Source organism: Fusarium sambucinum, chromosome II (assembly GCF_050947815.1).
Source record: "Fusarium sambucinum isolate potato_lamoka chromosome II, whole genome shotgun sequence".
In the NCBI taxonomy this organism is placed as follows: domain Eukaryota; kingdom Fungi; phylum Ascomycota; class Sordariomycetes; order Hypocreales; family Nectriaceae; genus Fusarium; species Fusarium sambucinum.
Genome location: NC_139293.1, coordinates 1,572,564 through 1,589,859, shown reverse-complemented (window position 1 = coordinate 1,589,859; position 17,296 = coordinate 1,572,564). Strand labels below are relative to the sequence as shown.

At 48.7% G+C, this 17,296-nt stretch overlaps 5 protein-coding genes across 5 annotated transcripts; 3 read left to right on the top strand and 2 right to left on the bottom strand.

Moving 5' to 3' along the window:
• Positions 1-845: 845 nt before the first annotated feature.
• On the bottom strand, positions 846-1,743 carry FSST1_007309 (cytochrome c oxidase subunit IV family; the record flags this gene model as incomplete). Its single annotated transcript, XM_083224079.1, has 3 exons — positions 846-932; positions 989-1,182; positions 1,515-1,743. The coding sequence occupies 3 exons, from the start codon at positions 1,741-1,743 to the stop codon at positions 846-848; spliced, it is 510 nt and encodes a 169-aa protein (XP_083083270.1).
• Positions 1,744-2,298: 555 nt separating this feature from the next.
• On the bottom strand, positions 2,299-4,538 carry FSST1_007308 (uncharacterized protein; the record flags this gene model as incomplete). The annotated part of the gene is made up of 3 exons (XM_083224078.1): positions 2,299-3,295; positions 3,350-4,038; positions 4,092-4,538. 3 exons carry the CDS (start codon positions 4,536-4,538, stop codon positions 2,299-2,301), a joined length of 2,133 nt encoding a protein of 710 aa, XP_083083269.1.
• A 655-nt stretch (positions 4,539-5,193) lies between these two features.
• On the top strand, positions 5,194-6,936 carry FSST1_007307 (major facilitator superfamily domain-containing protein; the record flags this gene model as incomplete). The annotated part of the gene is made up of 5 exons (XM_083224077.1): positions 5,194-5,441; positions 5,489-5,883; positions 5,939-6,000; positions 6,051-6,626; positions 6,682-6,936. The coding sequence occupies 5 exons, from the start codon at positions 5,194-5,196 to the stop codon at positions 6,934-6,936; spliced, it is 1,536 nt and encodes a 511-aa protein (XP_083083268.1).
• Positions 6,937-8,346: 1,410 nt separating this feature from the next.
• On the top strand, positions 8,347-14,988 carry FSST1_007306 (Mus7/MMS22 family protein; the record flags this gene model as incomplete). The annotated part of the gene is made up of 1 exon (XM_083224076.1): positions 8,347-14,988. One exon carries the CDS (start codon positions 8,347-8,349, stop codon positions 14,986-14,988), a length of 6,642 nt encoding a protein of 2,213 aa, XP_083083267.1.
• Positions 14,989-15,679: 691 nt separating this feature from the next.
• FSST1_007305 (origin of replication complex subunit 5 family protein) lies at positions 15,680-17,212 on the top strand (the record flags this gene model as incomplete). Its single annotated transcript, XM_083224075.1, has 3 exons — positions 15,680-15,784; positions 15,848-16,243; positions 16,295-17,212. The coding sequence occupies 3 exons, from the start codon at positions 15,680-15,682 to the stop codon at positions 17,210-17,212; spliced, it is 1,419 nt and encodes a 472-aa protein (XP_083083266.1).
• Between the last annotated feature and the right edge of the window lie 84 nt (positions 17,213-17,296).

Here is a 17,296-nt window from a genome sequence, read left to right as displayed (position 1 = left end):
AGAATAGACGTACACCTCCGCATTACGATACTGAACCACAGAGAGTAAGGGACATCGAACAGTACACTCAGCGCCGTCCAAAAAGGATGATGCCCGACATACTGAACGCCATGCTTGGTATTTTCCAGGCTTATGCTGACAATAAACCTCCTGTATATCACTTGTGCGGTGTACCCATTGCGGAACGTTTCCGTATCGAGAACGATGGTCCAGTGCGACTCGATGCGTTTATCAATGGTCTCTGCTGGTCTTTGCCGACAGGAGAAGTTCGAAGACCAAGATTTCCAAGTTGGCCATGGATTGGCTGGAAAGGAAATGTCCGTAATCCCAAGTTCTGGTCAAATTCTTCTTCTAGTAGTGAGTTTGAGCCACAGGTTTGCATTATCCCTCACGACAACCGCCCATTTCTTGGGCTCAATTCGCGACCATGGACGTTATGGAGGGGGCGAGTTTACCCCAAAGCCGTTATTTGAGAGTTACATCATTTACTTTCGATGCCAGCCTTCACACGGAAAGCTCGTGCAAGGAACACTGGTACAGTGTCATACACAACGGCAATTGCTGGATTAGGGAACTGGAATTAAGGTCGAAAGGCTGGTCAGGCAACACATATTTGCATATGCTCCACAAGGACAGGCATGCGAACAAACTCAATCAAACAAATGACGCGACTCGGGTTCCGTTGTTGTAGTACAGTATTTACACCAAGAGGGCTTAAATTCTCTGGAGCGACCTCGAAACCCCTAGTCATGCCCGCGCACACCAGAGGCCATTTTACACACCAATACGTCTCCGCAGAGTCACCCAAGCTTCTAGCACAAAAGAAACGACGTTGTGTATTGAATTTAGTTGCCCTTGGGAGGAGACTGGACCATACCCTTGCCGTCGTAACCAACAGAGGTGATACCAGTGAAGGGATCGGATTTTTGGTTCTGGGAGTCCTTGTTAGTTGATTGATCGGGGACGTTGTGAGCGGGAGACGGCGTACCTTGAGGAACTCGTTGGTCTCTTCCTGGTACTCCTGGGTCATGGTGTAAGGAGCAGGCTTAGCGACAAGGCGGACCAGGCCGAAGAGACCGACACTGGCAGCAATACCAATGAAGACACCCCAGGCGACGCGGGCGTTGGTTCCAGGGGGGTCCTCAGCGCGGGGACCGTGAGGGCCGAAGGCAATCCAGTAAGCTATTGAGAGAATTTGAGTTAGTTTTCTGGTGGTGACGCAGGTGTATATGTATGAGAGGCAGGGTATAGGTCGATGATACAACGGGGAAGCTATTGCTCAGATGGCCCCATCCACCAATCAGAGAGCCGAATTGGTGGGTTAGGTCTACATGATGCAATTGAGGCTCATTAAGACCTCGATGCAAGGCTGAACAAGTTTAATTGGGGTGCAGCATGCAGAAATGCCATCTGAGAAGGCCTAAGCGTTGGGTTGTGGTGGTTGTGAACGCAGAATCTCGGCTACACGGGCGGGATGGAGGTATTTTCGCAGTGGAGGAGAGCTTAGAACGCACCAGCTTTCTTCTCCTGGAGGGTCATCTCGGTCCAGTTGGACTGCATGCGGTCACGCAGAGCCATCCAGAGCTCGGCCTGCTCCTGAAGGGGCATGCCCTCCCATCGCTTCTCGATGTTGGCGAGGGTAGGGTTGGAGATGGCGTGAGTCGAGGCAGCTCGCGAGGCCAGGGCGGGAGTGCTGCGCACAAGGCTCTTGCGCAGCAGGTTGGTGGCCGATGTGCGCAGCATGGCGGGCGTATATATTCTAATTTTGGTCGTCGGGAGGGCGAGGATGGAGGGAGCTCAATTGGTGCGTCGTGAGCGCGGAGTGGTAGTTCGGAGAGGAAGACGGGCGAGATGAGTTTATTCGGGGAATGTCAGAATTAGCAAGACGAGAGCAATCATACGATGGGTCCATTGCTACCTCGGGCTTGGATTGGTGTAAATATGTGTCACGTGATGTCTTCTCTTCCTTGTTGCCGGTTTTGCACGAACTGATGAAAACGCCCTAAACGTGATTGGCCAAAGCTCTTAGATACTGAACCCGACCGAATGGATCACAGAACATCATCATCGACGATGAATACCTATATAGCAGATGGGGGAAAGAGAGCACAGCATATAAACTTAGGATGTACACAATAAATAGGCTGATAACAGGATAAAGATAGAATGAGAACCTGGATTATTCTATTCCTAGACGCCTGAAGTAAGTCATCTACAAGAAAGTCCATCTACCATGTCCCGGTTGCTCTACGATGCACATCTATAATGCCTACCTAGAATTTACTATCCATAAATTGATCAGAACATAGGAGCCTCCAAGCCCCAGAGAAGACTTTCCCAATCCATTGAGTCCAAATCCATGTTCAATCCCATATCACTCAACTCATGAGAAGAAACTCCAACGTCACTGGGCGTTGTTTCCGTTGACATCATTACCGTTGACGAATTAGGTGTAGGTGGAAGATTTCTACCCACTGGTCTAGGGGGATGCCGTTCCTTTGCTTTGAACATTGACAAAGGCACCTTGTGTTTCTTCATCACCTGCCTCAGAAGGTCCTGGATACGTGCCGTAGGCTTAGAGTGCTCTTTTGCCGCCTCCAGAATGTTCCATGCTTCAATCAAGTCCTGCCTTCTCTGCTCTTTTTCGTCGGCATCGACACCAAGACAAAAGTCCAAGAGCAGGACTATACTGGAGATGAAGACGCTGTGTAAGGCCAAACATAGCCGTAGCCTCGTCGCTTTGAACGTTGTCTCTTCCTCCTCCATTTGCGATTCTGCTTGTATGACCATCCGTGCAGAATCGAGACAAGCTTTCCGCGATTGAGCATAGGCAGGCTCCACCGCCCCCCGAGCCAGGTATGGGAGATGCAGCTTACATCTCTGTCCGTACATAAAGGTCTTCATAACGTGACGTTGAACGACTATGCCTGGTTGCCGCCGAACATCATCAAGGGGCAATTGCTGAACTTCCATAGCGCTCAACTTCAAGAAAGGGGGAAGCTCATCTATGAACCGCTCCATAGCAGCGTCTATCTGCAGCACCATGTCGTAAGGATCGCCGGGTTGGTTTGGAGAAGAGAGAGGTACTCGCTCTGTGAATTCCCGAATCACCTCACCGATCTGCATCCTATACAAAAAATAGGACATACTTGTTGGTTCAGTCAATGGTCTCCCGACTATTTCTTTCCCCTCCACCATATCTTCGTCATCGGCGTTCAGAGGTTTCCTGACATTCATATGCCGAGCATGAATTATGAAAGTGCCTTCATGGGGGCCGGGGAATCGCGCCATCATTCTGGGAATTCATTAGTCGGGCAAAGTGGTTAAGATGGAAACAAAGAGATCTTACGTATCTGTAATGACGAGATACCACCAGACTCGTCGAGCTATCTCGGCTTTTAGATTGTTGTATTGGGTGATTGGCGTTGAAGGCTGTTGATGTGGGTGATCGATACGATGGACGCCGAGCTCACGGCATATCGTAATAGCTTGGAACAAACAGTTTCGAGCCCGCGATGAGATGCCTTCCACGTTGAACAAGACGAAACTCAAAATAATGAGCCCTTGTGCCATCTCCAAGCCCACTTCAGCCCTCCGTTGGGACGTATCAAATACATCAAAGGCCGCCTTGAGCCACCCGAATGATTGATTATTCGCCTCTGAAAAGTCCGAGAACAAAGGCGTCATATCGTTGTCTGTTGGTGTCCAACCGTATGTGACATTAGTACAAAGCGCAAGCATGAGGAAAACCTGGCAAAAGTGAGGTTCTTCGTCCCTCTCTAGAGTATCGTAAACCTCATCTACTAATTTGTATACGCTTGGGTTGTGAACGACATGATGCATGTACGTAACGACCGAGGTATACTTGTGAATCAGCATTTTGGTCTCGTGCCGTTGGGGAAGCCAGATGCATCTTGTCGGTTCCAGTGAGAGAAGCCCAGAAGGAACACTTGAGTTTTGGAAAAGATAAGATGATGGTTGAGCGATTGAGCGGATAGGGCAGACACGGAAAAGAATTTGATCTACGAGTACGGAGTCCTGGAAACAGGTGTGTGTGAGTAAGATTCTTCAGGCATGATTGTAGAACTCACCGATGGCTTAGGGCCAAGACATGTTCTCTCGAGCCAAAGAGCGTCAGCTGTCAGATTCTGGACATTGGTAGGTAAAGCATGTGGTGGCTCCGATGGGCGCGTCTGCGTTCCCGTTCTTGGCACATCATCACTGCCACATGCACTCGACGATGCTGTCGATGCTGGAGGGTTGCTACCCTGGTTGGTCCGCTGTGCAAGGAGAGCCTCCAGCTTCTCCAGCCGGCTAAGGATCTCCGCTTCCCGCTCCGTTGGCGGGGGATCCCCGCGTTTAGCTATCGGCCGTGAGACCGGAGCTGTAGCTGTTGGTGTAAGCCGGGGTGGGTCTTGAGACTGGCACTGAACTCCGCGGCTTGTGCAATTAGAGCATGGAAAGTCGCGACTACAACGCAGCTTTCGCACACGACAGAAGTGGCACGACACAGGTCGTTGGCGAGGCTGACGGCCCATGTCTGATGTAATCTAGGCCGTACGGGGTAATGTGGCACAAATGGTCTTAGGATTTGTTGTCCTTGTCGCGATGAATGAATAAAGAGCTGCGTTAAAACGCATGGAGATTGCGCTTGTTCCATGGAAACTCCACGGACTATCCGAGATCCCGACTCCGACACCTCGTCCCGGGATCACTATAACAACTGAATCCTTTGCATTTTGACTTTGCTTACGGCTCCAATTCGTTTCATTTGGCTAATTCTATTGGTTTAGGAGCTGAGAATTAGCCATCATGCAGATGAATGACGAGGAGATTGAAGGATTACCAACCCCAAGATATCACCCAAACTGGCCTGGATCACCCATACCCCCTTCTCAAGGACTCTACTAGCCACAAGATCAGATTGTAAACCATTGCTGAGACACGGACTTAAGCAATTCACCGTTGATCCCCCGGTCAAAAAGTCCCATTCGATGCATTAGTGTGAATGTGAATGTTTCCCTAGTCCAGACTCGTGGCATTTATAGTAGTAACGATCCCCCAAGCTTCAAACTAGATGATAGGCACCGTCCCAAACCTTCGCCTCGAAAGGCATCTTTGAACTCCAGTACTGTTATCAGAACCCGAGTTGATACTCTGCCTCAGAAGTTGTTGTGCAAGTCAAAAAGCACAATGGTTCAAATAAACGCAATCGACGAGCTCACACGCACCGAGTCTCTGACCAAAGTAGCCGAAGAGGATCTGAAGCGGGAAAGAGACCTGGAGGAGGGTTCAACTTCAGTCGAATTCGATGACAATGTTGACAATGATCCCAATATCGTCAACTGGGATGGGCCTGACGATCCAGAAAACCCCCATAACTGGTCAATGAAGAAGAAGACTATTACAGTAATAATAGTTTCGTCTGTGACATTCGTCACGTAAGAAGCCTCCATCTCCAAATGACTTGCTTTACTAACTCTCCTAGTCCACTGGCTTCTTCCATCTTCGCGCCTAGTATCGAGCAAGTTATGACAGAGTTCCATTCTACGAATTCGCAAGTGGCATCTTTCATCGTCTCAGTGTACCTCCTTGGATATTGTTTCGGTCCGTTAGTCATTGCTCCTCTATCCGAGATGTACGGTCGTCTTCCACTCTACCACGTTTGCAATGTTCTCTTCGTCATCTTTAATGTAGCTTGTGCATTGGCCCCGAATCTGGGTGGTCTTATCGCATTCCGCCTTCTTGCTGGACTTGCTGGCTCCTGTCCGCTGACCATTGGCGCTGGTTCTTTGGCCGATATCATCTCAAAAGAAAAACGTGGCGCTGCCATGTCTTCGTGGGCTCTTGGGCCTCTTTTTGGGCCGGTTATTGGGCCAGTTGGTAAGTCCATATCTCACGACAGTCATTTGTTCTAGTTTGAAGCTGACAAACTTAGCTGGCGGATACCTTTCACAAGCCAAGAGCTGGCGATGGTCTTTCTGGGTTGTCTCTATTCTGGTATGTGAAACTACGACGTTGGCCGCGGAGCAAATCTGACTCGTCTAAAGGCCGGTGCAATCACAATCATGGCATTTGTGTTCATGAGAGAGACATATGCATATACTATTCTCGATAAGAAGGCCAAGAAGCTTCGTAAGGAAACAGGAAACCCCAAGCTACGCTCTGCTCTCGCCAAAGATATCACTACGAAAGAACTCTTCAGCATGGCCATGGTGCGGCCGACAAAGATGCTCTTGTTTGCGCCTATCGTGTCGCTCTTATCGCTTTATATGGCACTTGTTTACGGTTATCTCTATCTCCTCTTTACAGCCATTCCCACTTTGTTCGTCAAAGAATATCATTTCTCCAGCGGGTCGGTTGGTCTCTCTTACCTCGGAATTGGTGTAGGATCTTTGATAGGACTTGTTATTTCTGGAGCGACGTCAGACCCCTTGGTCAACTACTTGGCCAAGAAGAACGGAGGCGAACGTAAGCCAGAGTACCGACTACCACTTATGGCTGCAGCTTGTTTTATGGTCCCAGCCGGTCTATTTATGTTTGGGTGGTCTGCCGAGGCCAGAACTCACTGGATCGTCCCTATTATTGGCACCTCTTTCTTAGGGGTTGGTATGATCATCGTGTTTGTAAGTGTTCTGGGTGCGGCGGGATGACTGATACAGCTTAACTAACATAATTTAGATGTGTATCTCAGTCTACCTAGTTGACGCATACATCGAGTATGCTGCTTCTGCTATTGCTGCAAGTACCGTACTCCGGTCACTAGTCGGAGCACTATTGCCCCTGGCTGGAGGAAGTATGTACAAGAGCCTAGGTTATGGTTGGGGAACTTCGGTGCTGGGCTTTGTTGCAGCAGCGGCAATTCCGTTACCGCTGGTCTTCTACAAGTACGGAGAGAGAATTCGAAGCCGGAACCTATTCGATGTTAAGCTTTAAGTAAAAGTTGGGAAAGGCAAGTGATGAATGGTGCAAGTGCCCCTCAGAATATTAGAAAAATTGACCGCTGGAAGCATAAGGGATGAAATTAGTAGTCACTTTATGCTCCTTAGAGTATGTTTCTTAGACTACTTATTTTTATATCCTAAAGCTTAGGAGGGTATTTTTTTCTGGTACCCAGTAGGTGCCTAATGGTCAGGATATTCGTATGAATAATGTGGAATAAAGGTCAGCAGGGGATTATACGACGGCTTGTTATAAGTATTTCTGTTGATAGACATAGAGAAAACGATTACCTCTTCGCCACTCACAAAAATTCCAGCATTTAATAAGTAAAGTTGTTATCGATCTTTTTGTCCATGGATAATTGCTAGATAGTCCATATGGCTTATACGCTACGAAACCTGGTCGATTCCTTCAAATTGATAGCGCTCTCAACGCGGCGTAGAATACTCAGGTAGAAACGAATAAGAACTTGTCAGTCGAGATTAGAAGGGATTGCTTGTCGAGAGCCTTTCAAGAAGCAGTAAGATTGCAAGTACAATAAAGTAGCTGAAGCGGATTGGATTTGAATCGATGGATTGTTTCCCATGTTTTTGGTGTATTTATTTGATATTCATACGCCTCGCTACCCAGATGTTGGAATGTCAAATAGACAATTATTTCGTTGTTGACTTCATATCATTAACAAATTCCGTCTTCTTCTCAGTGCTAAGAACATATTAGAATAGACCCAAAGCAATGATAATATCTTGTACCTTTTTGAAGTGTCGATTTTCTTTTGCGCGTCAGGTGCAAATATTGGCTGAAAGGTGTAGATTCCTAATGAAAGTGATGAGTATGAATTTTGATGCTGTGAGAGATAATGGCTGTCTGACCTCCGACGACACCGCAGAAAACGGTCAAAGCCAATGGTAAAGCTCTTTCAAAGACATGCATTTTAACAAATTCCTAGTAAAAGGGATCACGGAGCCAGTGTTGATGATATTTCACTTTCCAGTGAGACTTGTACGTAGAAGTAAAGGGTAGGTTCGGTTGCAGCCCGCTGGTTGATTTCAAGCCCGTCCGATGATCCATCAATTCCATTAGTAGACCCACATCAAAATTAGCGGGTTTACGACATCTGCAAGCTCTGAAGGTTCAGGGTTTCCCCACTAAAACATTTGTACTCAACGCGCTGGAAGCTTTACCTAACGCGTCTTGCCGTTTCCTCAACCGCGTTCCCTGCCACGCCCAGCCAGAAATCAATTAACAACCCAGCAACGACCCTGTCGAAGCGCGATCACGACTTTTACAGCCATGTCATTTCTAACTTGAAACCTTCACTATTTTATTCATTTTGTACCCAAAGCGAAGCCAGACCCACGACCCGAGACCATGCATACAACAAGATAATGCCATATATAGATCATGACCAACTGGAAGGAGTTGGGAGAAGTCCCTGATTCTGAGGAAGAAGATGGGTTCGAGAGCCAGGAACTGCCCTCTTTGCCAGCGATCACACCAACAAATAATACCGAAACCGAACAAAATGACAGCCAAACAGAGGCAGTTGCCAACAACGAAGAAGAGCAACAGCAATATAAAGATATATGGGATGTCCCCGACTCGTCACAAGAGCTTGTACAACCTGCTCACGCAACAATAACACCAACTCGAAATGACGAAGCAACGACTGAGCCACAAGAGACAAATGCCCCAATCCATGATGTGTGGGACGTCCCATCATCTTCGCCTCTCTCCTCGATACATTCTGATGAAGAACTACCCGAAATCAGCAACTTACATCCTCGACAACCAACTGCCTCCACCGAACCCGGTAATTTGGATCAAACTCAACCTGAACATCAAGCCAGTGGCGGAATATTGAACAGCTACGTTGAGAGGTCATCGCCTCCGCCAGAGTTTACAAGCAACCGCGATGCTGCACATCCTCCCCCAGTGCTTGTTACCGAAGATGATGGTTTACCTGTGCAAAGCCAGGACTTGGGCGTTGATGAACATCAGACCGCTCAACAAGCAGCCATCCGATATGAGAGATCCTTCCGACCCCGTAAACCGATCCAGGAACGTCCATACGCCATAGAGTTGTCACACTACTCCACCATGTTCAGAAATCATGGTGTTAGGCCCATCAAAGTTGTCACCGAAGAAGAAAAGAGACGCAGGCAACAAGCTGAGGAGGCTTCGCAAGATAAGGACTTCGAAGATGACAGTCAGAGATCGCACCTACCAGATGTATCCGACGAGAGCCAGGAGAGAGGCCTGGAAGACTTCCTGGATGCCATGGACACACTTGATGTTCCGTCACCCTCTCCACCCAAGACTTCGCCGAGGGTCGATCATGCAGGGCCAAGTAGCCAGGCAAGCTCGACAGGAGACACCGAGAACACAAGTATCGCTGGCGACGACCTTCCAGCTTTGAAAGACTTGTTAAAACGACCACTGACGACTGCAACGAAGCAAGCAACTAAACGAAAATCTTCCCCATCTCGATCTTCCGCACGGAAACGCAAGAGATATGACGTTGTCGACAGCGACCCGCTGGAACCCGCCTGGGCATTGAGATTGGGACCTGTGGCCACGGATTCGCCTGCCGCACAACGAAGCTCAAGAATGAACAGAGATGGTTCATTGCCGAATGCAGAGGACTCCTATCAAGGAGTAGCACCCCCGTCTCCAGCACCTACCGGACAGGCTCAACCACTTTCCAGGTTGACGCAACGCTCGCAACGACCAACTGCAATGAGTCTAAGCGACTCTGAAGATGAACTTGCTGGGCCAACGACTACTTTGCAGCCTAATGACCAAGATACTGCGGCTCAATCGGATTCCGAATCCGATTCTGAGAGTGGATCTGAGATTGTAAACTCAGTTGGGCGTCGGATAAGAGGAGTACTTCCTGCCTCGTGGCTACGGTTAGATCAGCAAACTGGCCACAAGAAAACTTCAAAAGACGTTCACAAGAAACCTGCTGCGTTTTTACCCGAGCAAGAAATAAGGCGGGGCGTTGCACAAAGACGCGTTGCTGCACCAGATGCTCCCACAGCCCTGGAAACATTTTCTGAGGAATCCGATGATGATGGCGACTCTGCACTTGCACCTGTCCCAAGACAGGAAACAACTGACGAAATCTTTCATAACCAGACTCGTCTTGTCATCCGAGATGATTCGCCAGTATTCATCTCGGAGGATGTTTCAGACGATGAGGGATCTGTGATGGAGGACAACGCCATTGATCATATGGTTGCTGGACGGAAGCGTCAACTGAAGCTCTCAGAGTCTTTTCGAGGCACAGCGAAACGAAGCAAGACCTCCAGTATCCAACGGACGCCTTCATCTTCCAAGGGACCTCATCAGCCTAAAATTACGAGCATGCTTTCTGGATCTCGTGGCAGCTCTGCATCAGTAGCTGTTAAGACGAACCGCCAGTCAACAGCAAAACGAAAATCCAGCGGAAGAAAACGGTCGCCAAAAAGTGCTCGAAAACAATATTCCCCTCCTCGTCTCAGTATTCTTGATGTTGTTGGATCGGACGCACCCCGCTTCTTGAAGATTGCAGCTCGCTCTGCCACTCGACGTCAGGACATGGGCAGAAGCAGCTCTAGTAGAAAGTTCATCAAGCTCGCCACTAGAGATGATCATATCGACGCTGTATCTATCTTGGACAAATGGAGATCTGGGTCGATCCCCCAACGCCAATCCGTCACCGCTGCTCTCAAAGCCAAAAAATCCAGACCAAAGCCCAGGGGGCCTGAGCAACCTCCGCTCCGTGAAACCTCTGGGAATGGGTCGTCTGCCCCAAGACATACAGATATGGACCGTGGTGTACCACGTCGCTTGGTCAAACAAGTTAGCCAGGCCGGGTCCATACGGTATCAGACCGACAACAGTGCTGTAAGACCTCAGGCGATGCAAAAGCCTTGCTCGAATACATTGACTCGGTCTGGATCAGGGGTTGCACGGCCAGCTCAACTGGAAATGGACGAGACGGATCGAACAACCCGCTCCTCTTTCAATGCAACTAAGAGAAGACTGGATCGCCTGTTCCGAAAACAGCGTGGTGAACTTTCTGCTTCAAGTATCATGACCTTCGACAACACCCCTGATACATATTTCCCAGCGAGTCCACCGCCAGAAGAGAACCCTGTTCCTCTCCGGGTTGTTGAGGAGCCCTCTGTGAACCACATCAAGTCACGATTCCGGAAGAATACGAGGCCTAAACGAATCGATGTTGAGGCACCACAGTTCAGTCGTGCCAACGATCCGATCCCCACAGTGTTGATCAAAGTCCCTGAGCCTATCCAACCTGTCGAGGCAAGTGGAGAGAAAATGCAGGGTCTGGGACCATATGGCACCCATTACACCCATCATTTTGAGATGTTTCCCTTGGATTCCCATGTCTACTTTCACGAGTCAACCCTAATCGGTAGTGGTGCCCTCGAATTAGCAACTCGTGCTATTACCTGCCAAAATTTGCTTGAAGTTCGACCACGAATATCATTCAACTTTGGTGACCAAATGCTCAGGTGGGGTCCATGGGATGCCCAAGTATCATCTGAACTGGGGGTTCTCCTTGATTCTATCGCGGATCAGCTGGAACGCATTCCAGTAAATGGCGAAATTCCAGACTCCAAATTCGCTACGAGTGCTGCCGGGTTCATCATGAAATTCATGCTTGATGCTCTGAGTCTTACAGACCAGACGCAGGCCAAGACATTTGCATGCAGGGCGCTTGAGGCACTCCAAGGATTCAACAGCCGCATAGGGGCTCTGTTGTGGCGACAGGATGACACCACGCAGCCCCGCTACTCTCTTGTTGCAAGCGTCTATGATCATCTGCTTCTAGCTGCACTTTTCGTCCAGGGACTTTGCCAGAGCGAAGCGTCCTTGATGAACGAACAATTTCAAATAGAGGAGCTGCTCAAGGGGCTGTCTAAGACTGCCATTACCTCACTTATGATGACTGGCTTGGATCATATCACAAAAACATATGATGACCTCAAAAACTCTCGCATGAGGGAACGTGGTCTGAGGAACGATATGCCTGTCATTCATTCGTGGGTGACCAACATGAAAATTCTAGAACATGCCCACATCCCCCGAGCATCATTCTGGGATATTCTATACGCAGTCATAGCCACACCTGAAGCGTCAACAAGTATCGATGCAAGTGTACATGAACGCCTGTGGAGAAACATGTTTACACTCTTGCCGCTTACTGAATTCGACGACAAAGGGATTGTCATTGCGGGTAGAAGGCATGACGACACAGTTATTGATGGGTGGGCACTACCGCAGAAGCTCCTCAAGAAGGTTTTCCAGGTTTATCAGGAAAACCCACGACAGCCACCAAGCTTCAGTAACTACTGCCGTGCACTGGTTGGCCGCTGTCACTATCTTGTACAGCAATGGGGGTGGCGCAAGTGTGTAGCAGTGATCGGTGTTATTTTCGATTTCTTCGGCTCTCAGAATCTCGCCCACTTCCGCAACGAAGAAGTATACGCTTCCCCGAAATTTCTGGATGAACTTGCTGGCAGCCCGTCATTGGCTGTTGACAAAGCCGACCATTGCTTTCATATTTTCCTCAAGCTTGTCGCCTTGAGCATCAAAAAGTTCAGTGACACCAAAGACATCCGAAACTTAATTGCTCGCACTATGCCAAACCACAACCGCCAACTTCTTAAAGAGCAGATGATCCAAGAACGCGACTTGGCTGCTTTGCGAAACCACCATGACCTTCTTTGCACTTTGTTTTGGGCATCACCAGCAGAGCTTCGCCCAGGTGCTCATCTGGTTGAGAGACTCGTCGCCCCAGCAAGCTCCCATAAAGAGGCATGCTTAATCAATTTGCGAGCTTGGAGCCAGCTGGCTAGGTTCGTTGTCTCAACTGGAGAAGCCACGACCGCGTTTAAACCATTTGGCCAATGGCGCAACAACTTCTTCCAATCCATGATGGATCAGTTTGATTCGGTCCAAAGCGACATGCAGCAACAAGTGCTGGCGATGTCCAAAGATGGCAGCAACACGGTCGACCCAGGCTTGGTAGATGCTATGGTAGCAATGAACAGACGAGCTGTGATGGACGTGCTATATATGTCCGTGACGATGTCGTTGGATGTCATGAAGTACGCACCCAATCTGGAAGCTGCTACGTTTGCTTTGAATACGCAACAGCTACAGCAGGTCTTTCGCCGGTTTACTTCATACCCTCCAGAATTTGACTGGCCTGTCCTCCGAGCGTCCTTATCCACTCTGGACGTCTTTCTCTCACGTGTTGACGCATTCAAAGATGGTGAGGGAAGTCAGGAAAGTGAGAGTCAGATTCTGGATTCCGCTCAGGCGGATGATGCCCTCCTGGTCATTGATCACGATCTTTCAAAGGTTTACTTCTCGATGGCGAGATGCCTCATCTCTTCGGAAGGAGACAAGAAAGACCATTCGGCAGTCGCGGACATGTCTCATTGCACCGAGCAGGTCATCATATTAACCGCTCGACTTGGCGTCAGGTTTATTAATGGCGGCTTACTGCGACTCGCCGACATGTTTAGACGCGGTAAATACGGTCTTTTCGAAGATGTTCCAGCCAAGCTCAACCTCGATCAACGGAGACATTTAACCCTGTTCTTGACAACACTCCTCAAACACAATTTTGAAGAATTCAACGAGGCTGGGTTCTCCCTCTCTGAAGCTTGGGTTTTGTCGATTGTCAAACCACGACCATATCTGTCATACGAGAATCAGTTTGCAGAGCAGTTGTGGAAGCATCAGAAAGAGTTCGTCCCCGAAGCAGTCATGGGGCTTTCTATCAACCCAGACTACAACTCAAATCGTGATTTGTTTGAGTTCGCCATATCGTGGATGCGGAAGTTAGTACGAGATGCTGGACCGGCAGACAAAAAACTCATCATGCCCGAGCATTCGAAGACATTGAGGCTGGTGATGGAGCAAATGCAGTCTGATTTGCACACGATGTGTCAGGATGCTTCTGAGCACCCAGGCTACGTGGCTTTTGTTCGGGATATCATCACGCTCATTCGAACTCATGGCTCTGACATATGCAAGATCGACGAATACTTTTATCGGATCAGCAAAGAGTACTCGCCGTCCATCCAAGATCCGCAGTTACAGGTGGCTGCCATGAGATCTTATGGAATCAAGTTGAGCGAAGGCGACAACGGGGTTGTCCATCAAGTCTTCTATTTTCTTTGCAACAACTTCAAGCTATCGTTGAAAGAGAACAAACTTCGTGACGAAGCCCAGCTGTTGCACAGAGGGATGGATAACCAGGGCATCCTCTCGTTCATTCTCAGTAAGATGTTGCCAGCTATCGTTCGTGCAGCTGGAATTGAGAGCTACGCATTCGCGATGATCGAGGTCTATGCAGAAGCTCTACGGCTGTTCATGGCTGATGGTGTGACCCATCGAGAGTGGACAGAAAACGATTTACAGCATTTGCTTGTTCTGTTCCGTGCTGTCGTCAACGTTTTGGAGCGACTGGGCCAGACTGATGGACCCCTCCAGGTGGTGCATGTCCATCTGATCACCCAAGTCATATATCTGTCAAACATCCTCTGGCCGTCTCTTTATGGCTCATCTCTATCCGGAATATCGCATGGTAGTTGGTCAGATGTTGTGCAGGTTCTGAGGTCCATCCGGACCGGACTTGATACAGCTGAACAGTACGTTGCCGATATGGTTGATGTTGGCGACTATTCTTTGAGAGCTGATATTCTCCTCGCGGGTTTCCGAAAATCAGAGGCAGCGACTCCTCAGATCGAAAACCACGTTAAAACTTTTATGAATAATATTGTCGACGACATACGCAAAATTTGGGTCACTTCCGGGCCTAATATCACAATTCAGGCTCCCCGAAGAGGACCTGGGTTCACACAGACACAGTCCAGCCAAGGAACGCCTGCACCCGTTTGGGAGTCAGAATTGCTTGTGAACAAACTACATGATGAATTAAGGATATGGAGTGGATGGGGGATTAAGGCATTCGATAAAAGATGTACACCTATGAAGATGCATATACCTGTTTTGTTTTGATGAGCATGGCAACGGCGTTGGGACTATACAAGAGTTTCTGTCATGTTTGTATAACATTGTATATGACGTTTGAGAGGAAACAGAACTGAAAAGTCGTCATTGGGATTATATACTTATACTCATCACTTGAGAATCACATCCATGTAACCCTTCTCACGTATTCCATCTAACTTCGGCCTCCATACACTTTCGTATTAAATGCGTCTAGTAGGTAGCAAAAAACTTAGCCTCCTAAGTCTTAGGGTATAAAAATAAGTAGTCTAAGGTCTATAGCCTAAGGAGCATAAAGTGACCTGCTAATTTCGTCTCTTGTGCTTCCAGCGGCCAACTTTTCTGGTACCCTGATGTGCGTGTAACGATTTGACATAGTTCTGTCTGTTGCTGTGAGCTACTCGGCCGACAATTTCCCGAGTGATGTACATTGGACCGTGCCTGCCTACTGGGTAGCAGAAAAGAATGGCCTCCTAAGCCGTAGGGTATAAAAATAAATAGTCTAAGAGCTATAGCTTAAGGGGCATAAAGTGATCCACTGATTTCGTCTCTTATGCTTCCAGCGGTCAGTTTTTCTGACACCCTGAGGCGTGCAACGCGCCAAACGCGTCTCCTGAGTAGTAACTCGAAATAGTTTATCAACTTCAACTTTGAATAATTTCTACCAAACAGCAGCACTGCTTGACCACAGAAGATAGAGATGGCGCCTCTTTTCGGTCTTCCAGACGAAGTCATTCTGACACCGTTAATCCAATCATATCCCTGTAGAGAGCATCAGATTCGAACCCTAGCAACGCTATTACATGTATGTTTACTAACTGGTCACTTTATATAATCCAAAAAATATCATTGCTGACCCTCCTCATAGCCAGATGCAGCTCCTTGCCGAAATCTAGTGGTCCACGGTGCGACAGCAACAGGAAAATCCGCCATCGTTTCTCAACTCGTCTCCGACCTTGCCACAAATATAAACAACGATGCCTCCTTCGGTGGACTACAGGCCGCAGTGGTCAATTCTGTACAATGTATCACAGGACGACATCTGTTCGAGAGTATAGTCGGACAAGTGGCTGAGGCGCTGCAATGGGAGGAAATTCCACGACGATGCGAAACGTTGGCGCAGTTGACGGTCGAGCTGGTCAAGATGATCCAGTATCCTAAAAGGGATCCTCGATGGCGTTTCGTGTTGGTACTAGATGCGATTGATCGACAGAGAGATGCGCCTCCTACATTACTGCCTGGTCTTGCGAGACTATCAGAAATTGTAAGTTCATGGTACTGAACGCTTCGGCGCAAAGCTAACCTATGTATTCAGATTCCCTCTCTCACATGCGTCTTCATCGTCACATCCCCACCGGCCGGTTTCCTACGATCACCCTCCTCAGCTCATCTTCTGTTCCCGCCGTACGAGAAGAAAGAATTCGTCCGCATCCTATCCCTTGCGCCACCAAAACCCATTGCCACATGCACGCAACAAGAAACTGATGATCTCTGGACTCGCTTCTGTGCCGCTGTATACGACTCCCTTACGAAATCCGCCTCCCGAACATTACCTTCATTTAAACATAGCTGCCACGCACTTTGGCCGCGCTTCACAGCCCCAATTTTAGCCGGAACGCATTTACCGAAAGAGTTCTCGAAGCTGCTCATCGCAGGCAGAGTACATTTCCAAGACGAGTCTTTGCTCAACCCGAGCATCGTCTCTGTTCGACCAAAGAATAAGCCTGTCGAAACCGCATCTACAAAACCCACAGCCTCCGCGGCCGATCTGACAAATCTTCTTCCCACGACCGCTCGTCTTATTCTCCTATCAGCTTACCTCGCCTCCCATAACGCAACTCGTCATGATCTGACGCTATTCTCAACCTATAATCACAGCCGTAAACGTCGCCGGGGAGGTGGCGCTGCTCGAGGGCCTACCCGTTCAAAACACCGAAAGATTGCTCGCAAGCTGCTTGGTGCACATGCTTTTGTCCTCGAACGCATGATGGCCATCTTCGCTGCCGTGCGATCCGAGTGGGCAGATGGTACCACCGTTGGTGCAGCAGGACTTGATGCGGATGTAGCTATGGCCATATCAACGCTTGCTAGCTTGAGATTGCTCACGCGGGTGGGAGGCGCCGGGGATGTGATGGATAGAGGAGGCAAATGGAGGATCAATGTTGCCTGGGAAGTGATACGTGGAATAGGAAGAAGCATAGGAGTGGAGGTTGAAGAATGGCTGATAGATTAATAGTACCCCAAGCATGATAGAATGCTGCAGCGCCTAAACATTGCGCAAACCTTATACTATTCATTAATACATTGTCCGGGCTGG